At 33.1% G+C, this 13009-nt stretch overlaps 1 protein-coding gene across 1 annotated transcript; it reads left to right on the forward strand.

Annotated features, from left to right (window-relative positions):
- Positions 1-1617: 1617 nt before the first annotated feature.
- Positions 1618-5600, forward strand: LOC127715443 (uncharacterized). The gene is made up of 2 exons (XM_052221483.1): positions 1618-1762; positions 3885-5600. Exons 1-2 carry the CDS (start codon positions 1738-1740, stop codon positions 5498-5500), a joined length of 1641 nt encoding a protein of 546 aa, XP_052077443.1. The 5' UTR covers positions 1618-1737; the 3' UTR covers positions 5501-5600.
- Positions 5601-13009: the final 7409 nt, after the last annotated feature.

The following is a 13009-nucleotide window of genomic DNA, read 5'->3' on the forward strand; positions in this document are numbered from 1 at the left end:
CCAATCTTAATTGACTAGGATTGTCAGTTTTCCTATTGAAGGTCGGTGGTTTTCTCCGGGCACTCCGGCTTCCTCCACCAATAAAAACTGGACGCTACGAAATAGTCCAAAAGCGGTGCTTAAAAATGGCGTTAAAACACCAAAAATCAAATCAAATAATTAATGAATTGACCCCACTGTACCGTCAGTGGTATTCGTGTATTCATAAGTCGTCATCTTAATCATTAGTGGCACCAAAAAATGTCGTCTATCTTTTTTCAGTGTAATCAACGGTTCTCTCAGACAGAGGAGCAATACTACAACAGAAAAAAAACAATGCAGCATCATAAATTTTTCTAAGATAAAAATAAGATGATGTGGTATGATTGCCAATGAGACAACTCTCCTCTAAAGACCAAATGACATAGAAGTTAACCATTATTGGTCATTGTACGGCCTTCAACAACGGACAAAACCCATATCGCATAGTCAGCTATGAAAGCCCCGAAATGACAAATGTAAAACAATTCAAACGAGAAAACTAATGGCCTGATTTATGTACAATATAATGAACGAAAAACAAATATGATATTCAGCAAAAAACGCCAAACTCTGAATTACAGGCTCCTGATTTGGGACAGGCACTTACAGAACGTGGCGGGGTAAAACTAGTTTGCTGGAGCCAAACCCTCTCCCTTACCTGGGACAGTCGTCATGGTGGTGTAACAGTACAACATAAAACAAGTATAAAAAAATTAGTTGAAAAAGGCCTAACTCATGATCAGATCGATACAAAGCAGAAAAAAACATCTAACAAAAAACGCAAAAACACAGAGTGACCGGACGTGGAAGGGTATTTATAAATCCTCACAACAAAAAAGACAAAGTACAGATCTTAGAGTACTCGCAGTTAATAACAGGTATTTCGAAGACAACAACAACTAATAAATAAGTTCAGTGGATTTTGCTTTTTTTTTAGATACCTTTTAGGTGATATAGATTTAAATTATACCTTCTTGGATTTTGGTGTCTGAGTGTTAATTGTAATGGTAAATCATGAAAGGCGCGTCGAATGCACAGACATATTGTGTAAAATTAAAACATCAGTTGTTAAACCTTAGAACCTTAGAAAAAAACATAAATTTGTATAAAACAATTGAAATTGACTATTCTTTCGTTTGCTCGTAAATTTATACTACTTCATTTTAACCATGAAAATAGTCTCACATGTTGATTTTGCTGGTGCAACTGATTTTCTTGGGTATAGAAATATGGCATTCCTTTGAACGTTTACTGTCTGACAGTAAACACTTTTAAATGTGGGGCGTCCGTTCGGTTGTGAAAGGGGACATTAAATGCGATACCTCTTGTGGAGTCTTATATTCAATACCCGTACAACAACTCTTTGAGGGGTTCTTGTGTGATCAATTGAATATTTCTCCTTTATCTAACATACTCTCATTTTCCAATGGCAGTTGTACTTTCCGCCCTTCATCCTGGACGATCACTTTTCCTAACTATTGCATTTAATTTAATTGTCAATTTTTCTTGTCTTGATATAGTGCAATTTTGAATTGAATAATTCCGCCAAAACATTTCAAAAGAGGAAGTCAAATTTAATGGTTCACCAATTGTAGAAAAAAACATCTAATCGAGGTTTTTTAAACTACACAGAAGCGATATACATATTCAACGTAAACATTCTATTTATAAAAGTCGCAGATTCAGTATAGAGATATATTCATTCAAACGAAAAACATGGAAACTGTCATTGACATGAGGGGTAAGATACTTTTAGTAATGTGTGTGAAAGTTAGATATAATTTGGCATGTATAGTTCTGAAAGAAGTCATATCTTACGTAATGAGTTTGATATAAACCACTGATTTATGTAGCAATGAAATTTAAGACCCCTCGCAGATCTATATAATAGAGAAATATGGAAGTAAATTATGATCGTTATCTTCATGGAAAATAAAATCTTTGTTCACTATATCATGTATATGTTAATATGTTCTGAAATATTAGTTTGTTTACACTGTATTCAGAGCATTTAAAGCATGAATAAGAATTCATAAACATTGAATATCTATCAAGTTACCTGTGTGATTTCAACCGATTATAAAGTACCCCAAACAATGAAAGTATTATGTATCATGTTAATTCAAACCAAACGTCACGTACTATAAACCTGTTTACAATTAGTTTCATGAAATGAACACTATTTGATCATTTTAAAGTTGATTCTTATTTAAAAAAAATATGGTTTTCCATTGGAAACTAAGGAAATTAAATAAATTCAATATAGAGTTTAAAAAGTTCTTTTTCCTGTATATCATCAAAAAACAAAAATGTTTGCTTTTGCTTAAAGTCATGAACATTGATGTGTCCCCCTCCACCAAAATAAAAACAAAAACAAATAAAAAAAATCAATAAAAAAGATTCATTCAAAGAGAGATGATTGGTCGGTGCGTTATGGAAACAGTTCTTCTGATTTTTAGTACTTTGAGAGTTTACAGGACGTCTTGATTTGCAATATAAAGAAGAGCAACAGTAGCGAAACAATGGGGAAAATGATTGAAATGTTCAGCAACAACCGATTAATACTGCATTTGAAACTTAAATACCCTACCATATTAGCTTTACTGCACATACTATTAATTATTTCTGCACATAGTTCTATAAATTTACTAATCGAAAGGTTGACTTGGGTATATAAATATGTTCATCCTTTGCTTTTCTTCAGACCGACAGTAAAACCATTGCAACAGTTGGTCGTTAGTTGATTGTATTCTCGATGTATGAATTCGCAGCCGGTCAGAATGGAGATGTTAAATTCTATGCCTACTGTATAGAGAGAACCCTTGCAACGTTGAGAGATCAGCACATGACCAATTGCAAGGCTAAATTTCTGTCCCGTTCCAATATATCCTTATTTTCTAGTGGCATTTCAAATTTTCCACCCTTTATCCTAACATTCTATGGCAGGACCTACTTATTGAATAAATTATGAATCGGATTCATGCTGAATATGCATGAAACATTGCCACTGGACGTAAAGCAAACAACATCAATCAAACAATCATTAATTTATTGATCCCTAAATTTCGGGGTGGGTCCACTCAATTCTGGAAGACAATCAAGTTCAAGTGGATGATGTGTATGATGATTGTTGTAATTCACAGTTTTGGGTAGTAAAGCTATTTGAACATTTTTTAACAACTGAGCAATAGTTTTAGTTTTGGACAAGACATTTGGTATATAGCTTATTTCATATTATCATGATTATTATTATAATAATTTTCATTCAATAGATATTTTTTCCTTAATATAATTCAAGTTATAAATATCTAATTTGATATAAACTTAATTCGTACAGAGCCAATATCGACTATATCCACTTCATGTGATCAAAACATGAATTAAACTACTATAAACATTGATTGCATTGCTATCGATGTGAACGTAGTAGATGTTTAATAGTCTACGTGTTGGGTACACCAACACCACAATGAGTCTAGCTCAGTGTGAACACGGCCTTACATTGTCAATATAATACTTGCTACAATGCATACACCCTATAACAAGCTACCACTACTGCAGATACAACATTACAACAGGATGTGTGTTCCATTTTGTCATTCAAAACGATTGTTTTGCTATTATATAACCCAGAATATGTATCTTATGCCGTCGTTGTAAAACAGAGGTTTTCACCATCGTGTTCATTAAATTTTGAGCTGTGATACCAATTGTATACGCAGTGCCGATAAACGGTAATAGGGTCTGCTCCCTGTCAAAACAAAACAGATTATGGGTGTGTATACAACACTTGGTTTCCCTTTTTGTTCTCTTGATCTACCACCTCTTTCTATTTTTAATCATCAAATTTACTTTACTTGTAGACAATAACGAGGAAGAATTTTTTGCAAAGATTTCTGAAATTGTATCACTTTTACTAAAGTCTGAAGGAATTTTCACAAGAATGGAAATCGATAAAGCAAGAACACCTTTATATGAAATGCTAATGCATCATTTACATGGTACTGATATTGTATCGACAGGAAGTACTGTGGAAGGGTCTTATATACCTGGTAGCGACGTAGACCGTATGTTTATTGTTCAGAACATGATTGCTATTCTAGATGAAAAAGAGGAAAAAGACTCAGAAAAATGCACATTTCTATTGAACACAAAGCAAGATCAAAGCTGTTTTGTGAAACTTGCTCTTTTAAAATGTCCCCATGAATCCACTTTAAATGTAGAAGTCAGGGATTTCCTTGTAGAAAAGGAAGGTGTGTATTTTCTCTGTAGTGAGAAATACCGTAACTTGAAAATCATCCCAGAAAGTGGAAATTGGTTATCATCCTATGCATCGATGTCAGACTTTCATGAACATGGCCCTTGCTCATCATCTTCGGTAAATTTTGACATTGTCTGTCGAAGTATTGATTTGGACACAACGGAGGGGATACACTGTTCAAAATGGCCAATGGTGGCACTTGAATGGACAAGTCGAGAAAGGTATAGCATATGGCCACCTAAACATCTCATAGAGAAAGCACTGGATTTCCCAGTTCATGTCGTTCCAGTAGGAGATCCAACCTCTGATGAATGTCAGCTCGAATGGAGACTTTCTTTTAGCTATGTCGAACAGGAACTCGTTTGGAGTTTCAATGAAACTCAACTGAACGGTTTTGTTCTACTTAAGACCATATTTAAAGCCTTCTTAGAACCTGTAGCAAAGGACATACTTAGCACTTACCATTTGAAGACTATTGTTTTATGGGTTTGTGAAGGAGGTTCGATAAAGTTGCAGCAAACAAACTTAATACGCCTGCTGAAGCTTTGTCTTCAAATGTTGAAAGAATGCATTTCTCGGAGGACTCTAAAGCATTTCATTGTAAGTAATCATAATTTGTTTTATCATAAATTTGAAAATTCAGATCTACGAGAAGGTCTTGTGAATATAATTGATTGTATTTTATCCAATATAATTTCTGCTTTGCAACAATGTAGATTGCCCTTGGAAGACGTGAAGCTACGGCAGTTTGAAAAAAGTGTACTAGTAATTGTTTCAGGAGAAAATCCTCCAAGTCTGACAAAATTATCACAAATTCAGATAGAATTATCGCAGGAAGCTGACGAATGTATTAGAAATAAAAATAAATTCAGTAAATATGGAGCTGCATTTGGAATAATGATTTCTATGGTTAGAGGATATGTAGAAGGGTCAAAATTAACAGAGATACTCGATATTTTTGACCAGTCTGCATGTGAATTGAATGTAGAAATCGTAGTCGGTTTGAAGATATTTTCAATCATCAGACTAGGAATTTTGTACCATTTGGACTATATCAACATAACGGACCCTAGTCCATTATACTTTGAAGGAGGAATATTCCAGTCAGAATACGTCGACTCTGCCAATCCAGAAGAAAAACACATTAGACTTGAAGCCGCAAGAAGTTCTTTTGATATAGGATGCTCTTTGGATCATTTATCGCGATATCTTTATTAGGCGATGTTTTTATTAGTTCAAAACGATTTGAACAAAATGTTGGAAGGAATAGCGAAAATTTTCGACAAATCTTTGATTCTGAAGTATGAAGGGTTTTGTTCTGCAAACAAAAATGTAAAAATTTCCGATGGAGAAATATCAATTACAAATTATGTTCCAGATATCTGCGATGATAAAATTCCTGGTCCCGTGTGCTACGATATTATTTTAACAGGCCATGATGTCCGATGTGTATTGAAAGCTGTAAAATTTGAATGTGAACTTAACGACTACGATGAAGCAAGTTTTTATTTCTTATATCACCCAGCGGTCTTTTATTATTTTCTGGCTTTTCAACTACATCAGCGACTAAACGACAAGAAAAACAAGTTTAAAACACTAGGGCAGTTGGAAAAAATAACAAAAATAGTGAAAGACGAAAACGATGGTTATCGTGCGCTTAATCTTGTCGGGTATTGTTTCAACGAAGTATGAGATGAAGAGAGGGCGTTTTCAACTTTCAGGTTATCTCTTCAAACGAAAAATAGTGCCTACAATGCAGCCACCTACCATCTTTGTTTGATGGTAATGAAACATTTACCAGAAACATACTTGTATCAGCAAAATGTTTGATGTTCAACGGTTCATATCAAAATGTGTAGATTTGAACGACTTCTATTATTTTTAATCTGTTTATATATTAATTAAAAGAGTTATAGGGTTCAATTCCATGAATACATCAATCAAGAGAAAACATAAAGGCAGAATGAAAGCAGACAAAACTTGCTCCCCCTTCTTGTAGAAAAAAGGATAGAAACTCATCCTTTTCGTGCCTGTAAGCACATAAGGCCTTAACCAGTCCCCGCCACATTTGTCTGTCTTTTACCTTTTTACCTCAATCTCCTTCCAGGTCTTCCCAAGGCTTTTCATCTCATCTCATCTTTTTACCATTCTATGCAAGGTATCTTTTGACATCCCTCTTTTTCGTCTACCATCAGGTGTCCATCGTAAAGCAATCTTGGTTATATCCTCATCTCCTCAATACATGACCAATCCAACACCATCTCTTCATTTAAATCTCCGTCTCTATAAAACACTGATTGGTTTTGTGGTACAGGTTGGTTATTTTATTGGACCAGAAGATCTTACAGATTTTTCTCAAGCAGTTGTTATGAAATGAGGAAATCCTTTTCATGTCTGATTGGAGAATTCTCCAGCATTCTGTCCCATATAGATAAACTTCATTATAAAAGGGATTGAAATTGAATAAGAAAAGAGGAAACAAGAAAAGCTGGAGTTTTAACCAGTTCGTGAAAATTGTATAATATTTAATGATTCAACTATAATACTTTAATTATTTCCTCAAATATTTAGTGTGCAATCGATTTTAAAATATTTATTTTTAATATTTTTAACACAGGACGTACATACATGAATTTTACATGTCAATAATATCACAAAATCAAAATAGAAGTGCAACTGTAAGGTAAAGTTTAATTTTTAATAGCGATTTTATGTGAGCTTCATATAGAAACGAAAGTTATGATTAGGGAACTATCAGGACAGAGTAGAAAAAGACACAATTTCTAACCAGAATGGCAGATATATATTCAATGCATTTTATTTTTATCTGTTCTACACACGGTTCGTTTCTTGCTCACTTCAACTTAAATTTGTTTTCCCAATAGAACAAATGGCGTTATGCTAAGCATATCAAATAGACTTTGATGAATGATAGATGTTTGCATTCTCGACAAGATACATGTATTATGCCATATGCAAAAAATATTTTAGTTGAAATGAAAGAAATTGCAAGTAGAAACAGGAGAAAGACATGATAAAATTTCAAGCATTTAAATTTCAGGAAAAACCTTGATTGCAATATGCGACCAAAAACGCTATGTAAACAACACTATACACAAACGAAAAGAAATGTTCTGTAGCCAACAGTACTTTAACATACGAATGGAAATATTCTGTTACTGATAATATAAACACGCGATCCATATTTTGTTACCAATCATATTCCATCCATGGACACAGCAATGTTTTTGGTTTAGGGGTTTCGGCTAAATGTTTTGTATGCTTAAAACTTTATTATTAAAATTAAACCAAAAGACGGGTCACTCGATATATAATAAAAAGTCATGACTTCAAAACTAATTATTTGCTTACTTAAAATATATTATCAGAGGTTAGTTTATATTATCAATTATATCACAACTATGTATATGCAAAGATTCTAGCTTTTGGGCAACAAAGAAAAAATAATAAAAAATCTTTAAATTTTAACTTTTTGTGGTTCTACACCTTTAATAATTTTTTCCAGAATCAGCAACACACAATGAATCAATAGCTCTGTACCATTATATATGCCAGAACATTGTTGGATATGAGGAACATGTAAATACACTCAGAATGATGAACACTGTCAAAGACAATTTACAAAGCGACGAGAACTGGACAACAATCACTAGTGGAAGCTTTGGAGAGGGACTTGAAATGAGAGTTAGTGATTTAGATATACTGAAGGCTTTTACATTTATTGAGGTTTGTGAAGAAATTTTTTCCAGAATCAGCAACACACAATGAATCAATAGCTCTGTACCATTATATATGCCAGAACATTGTTGGATATGAGGAACATGTAAATACACTCAGAATGATGAACACTGTCAAAGACAATTTACAAAGCGACGAGAACTGGACAACAATCACTAGTGGAAGCTTTGGAGAGGGACTTGAAATGAGAGTTAGTGATTTAGATATACTGAAGGCTTTTACATTTATTGAGGTTTGTGAAGACACACACATTGATTTAAATCCCGATAAAGTACATTTTGAAATGGGAATGGAAGATACACATCTCGGTTTTACTAAGTTACGTCTAGTGTTCAGAATTTACCAGGTTATATTAATATGTGATGAGATAGGTAGTAGTTTCTACTTGTCAAACTCTTCATTCAAACAACATTTTTCAAATAACGCCTTGTCTACTGTGCATGGGCCAAGTGTATCCGACAAATATGGATATCTTGACATTGCATACTGTTTACATAGTAACTTTTGGATAACACCAGCAAAACAATAGATAACACGATCAGATAATTCATGGCCTACATACTATGTTAAACAGGATATCGTTAAACATGGCTTTCTTTTTATACCTGTTGGTGTAAAAGGATCTACAAAAGAAGAATTAGAATGGCGCATATCATTTTCCGTAGGAGAAAAACTTCTTGTTTATTCATTTACACATACACAATTACTGTGTTATGCACTTATGAAAATTCTTCTAAAAGACATAGCTTTAGACATAGATTGTAAAGAATTGCTTTGTTCATATTTCATGAAAACAATTTTGCTTTGGATATGTGAAGAGTCACCTTCATCAATATGGAAACTCGAAAACTTGATATCTTGCTACATGAGATGTTTCAGGAGGCTTATATATTGTGTTAGTACACTGTTTGTCTGCATTATTTCATTCCTGAGATTAATTGATTTGAGAACAAGATTCCAAGGCATGCACAGAAAACACTTTGAATAAGTTGTATATTCTAAACAGTTACGGTTGGCAATGTATCTGATTGTCAGACCAAATCTATAAGTTCCATGCATTGGGTTTTGATGTAAGTAAGGAGTCAATTCATTCACATGTCGACAGTGTTAAAAATATTAAGCTCGAGTTCGTTAATCACAATCACTTTACTTTTGAATTTTGATTTTCTTTTGGAAAAAGCGATCTACAAGGTATTATCCATTAAGAGTTCAAAAAGAATTTTACACATACTCCATGTCAACATTTTGTACCAAATATGACCAATTATTATCATTTGAGAATACTTCCGGTAGTAAATCTGTTTATAAATAGTGCAATAATTGTACAAGTATTTTTCTACTGAACACACGTCATGACGCTGTATCTGGATGGCTCATGTTAGCGTCGTTTTTCTACAGGAGTAAACAATACAATACAGCTCTAAACATAGTCCAGTATTCTCTAATAAAATGCTCACCGGAAAAACTTCATACTAACATGACTTTTTCAGATATACATTATGAGCTATTTAATATACATTTATTTTGGAATATGACTATTGTTCAGTTGTGGAGATTGTTTGTTATTAGATTTGGTAATAGTTGATGAACATTCTATATCGTTAATACCGGATGAATTACAAAGGGAAGTAAAATTACCAATACTTCCAGTAATATATGCTCATTTACTTTGTTTTCTGTGTCATTTTCATCTTAAAAATAGCAGCCAGTACTGGCATTCCTTACGGAATCTAGAGTTGACTATAGAGGACACACATTTTGTAGCTACTCGCGCGTTGAAATTAGAATGTTACACCTTCCTAGGTATAGGTTTTCAATTAGTAGGAGACACCGAATCAGCGAGACAAGCGTTTATCCAATCTACAGAATTATTTCCTGATCAAGAGAATTACATAGCATTCAAAATGTTGTCATTAATAAGCTGAATTGATTATTGTTATGTGTATCAACTTGTGTATACACATATAAGTCATATGTTTCTATGTTATTTTTGATAAGCAGTCTCATTAACAAATTAATTTATACTTACTGAATGTCTTTATGTTTGGAAATTAAAACAAAATATTGGTTTGATAAGTTTTCAAGATAAATAAATTTATATGCAATTTGTACATTTTCCCTTTGATCTTACTGGCTTATATTTTTAATATCATGGACAGGACTTTATACCCGAAAATATGAGGCAATGACGTCATGGATTAGTACAGCAACGTCGATTGTTCAAATCCTTCCGCGTCAATTTATCAATGAAATGAACGCGACATTATTCATACAACCGAACAACTATCCAACCGATTTGATTTTGTAAAAGTAGTTTTAAGAACTTTTTCATTTTAATTCATATTCTCAACAACAACAAAAATACAGTTATATCAAATTGCAGATAAACAGAATAATTACAATTTATTTTTTGAAACTGACTTCATCAGCTCGCCCTAGCGATCTGGCTTGATATTCTTGCTGATTATGTCAGTATTAAAAACATGATGATGATGATAGAAAACGATAGGTCACAAAAATTAAGAAATAGAATAATGGTGTTTTTAAATATAAAGAATAGTGGGCAAAAAAGCTAAAGGTTAGAGCAGCATGATTTATAAGATTAAAGAATAAAGAACCCCCTATCCAGACCCTCTTTGATACGGCCCTTTTTCTGTAATCTAATTTGGATTTTTAGGTATTTATAATACATAAAAAGGTAAATGTAATCACACAAAATACTGGACAGTATACCATGCCACACCAACCACAAACATATGACTCGTCCGAGAGAGAAAAAAACTGACGTACAAACAACGACAAGAATGTATGATTGGTACTGGTACAAAATAAGACGGGGATAAACCAGTTTTACGAACTTATTAAACACACTTTGTCTATCTAGAATATATATGTGGTTTGGATTTTACATGTTTTATGCATCCCGCTATCGAGTTTTTTTTTACCTTATGTGTTCCTGGTGTAGGTGGGTTCTGGGGTGCGATTCGGACGAATAAAGGCATGTGAAGAATATGTCGTAATGGTTGAAAAAATGTTTTTAGGTAAAAACAGGAGGGCATTTTTTGGAACATTAAGATAAAAAAAAAGGTATATAAAGGAAAGGATTATCAAATTTTGATCGCCATTTCAGGAAGCTAGCTTAGACAAATACATGTGTTGGTTAGATACTGTCGCTCAAGAAAATCACAACAAGAAACAAATAAGCACTCTAATGGATGTCGATATTTCTCTAAAAAAATATTTAAATTGACAGTATTTGAGAGGCCTGTTAACTTTTTGAATTGTCATATTATCGGACAAAAGATCAATTTTAACTCAATTGTTGAGTTTATCTCGCATGTAGTCATTGGTGTTGAAGGAAACTTCCCAGAGTTTTAGATATATCATTTCTCAGTGTTTTAGTTCTACAAAAGACATTACAATAAAAGGTAGGATGAGAAATACAGTCTTAATACTATTTTTTGGCGGGAAACACCTCTAAACAGATAAGTTGCATTTATCGACCGCAAAAAAATAATCAGCGAAAGTATTTAAAAGTTTATGGTATCTGTAGCATTATAAAAGTTACGTTCATTACAAAAGTATAACAAACAAATAATACCGACCTCAAGGTATAATAAAAAAAGGGAAGTCCATACAAACTGACAAAATCAAACGTTATAAACCAACGGAACGAGTGAAAACAAACCTGTCATATTCATTACCTGGCACATGCATTTTCCGAAGAAATTGGTGGGCTTAGTCTGATTTTATCGCTAACTAAATGTCTCACTTAAAGGACAGTTATTTATTTTTCCATTATGTTGACAAAATTGGGTGAGCAACCAAAACAGACATAATAGGTGAATGTGATAATAATTGGGATCCAGCAGCCACAACTGTGTAAACATATATCACAGGCATACAACATAACTGACTAGAAAATTCAAGTAAACATACTAATTAATCTGGCAAAGACGTTTTTTGACCAAGACGCCGATAAAACAAGTTTTTGTAGTTAACGGTACATAATGTATATAGCATACACTCTTTCGCTAAAATAGTATTAATAAAATATATATACAAGGATAAACAAAATGAGAATAACACAGAAAAAAACTCATTCGTCCGAATCGCACCCCAGAACCCACCTACACCAGGAACACATAAGGTAAAAAAAACTCGATAGCGGGATGCATAAAACATGTAAAATCCAAACCACGTGAAAAGTCTCACAACCAAACAAAACATAATAGCACAAAGACAAACAAAGGGGGCGGTCAATAAAATGATACACAAAAAGCATCACCTTCAAAACAAAAGGAACTTTGTAATGTCTAAGTTATTAAAGCTAGTTTTTCTTTACGAATATATCTAGTTTTCCTTCTTTTCCTTTTTTTTACTAATATGGGTATGCAAAACAAAAATATTATATTTTATGAAATGTTTCTACTATTCTATTCTGTGGACCTTTCATAGATTAATACCCGATGAATAGTTTTGCTATAATACGTCTAGAACTTTTTTTCGGCGCTATGAATTTGCAACCACTGATATTTCATTAGCACCACATCATGTTACATTTTGAAATACATGTATTTCGATTGCGCCAAAAATACAGGTAATTTGTATTCTATGTCAAACAAGATCATGACAATCCCTAGTGTCAGCTGCTCTAGTTAATTGTGTCCTAAGCGTTTTTCCTAGATTAACCCTCGATCGGGAATACTAAAACATAAAAACGTTGAAGGACAAGGATTATGTTATTTGTAAAGTACATGAACATGTGAGGCGATATATGACCGAAAAGGACCGATAAATAATATGAAAGATCTATCTAAGGTCAGCCCTGTCTGAGGAGTTGGAATTCTGTAGCTGCGTTGACATCATTTTTATTATAACTTTGTATACAGTTTTATAAGGAAACAAGTTAACCATGAGGTATCACCTCCTGAACAAAAAATCTATAAATAAAAATTAATAAAGATC

This window comes from Mytilus californianus, unplaced genomic scaffold (genome assembly GCF_021869535.1).
Source record: "Mytilus californianus isolate M0D057914Y unplaced genomic scaffold, xbMytCali1.0.p SCAF_9, whole genome shotgun sequence".
Taxonomy (NCBI): Eukaryota; Metazoa; Mollusca; class Bivalvia; order Mytilida; family Mytilidae; genus Mytilus; species Mytilus californianus.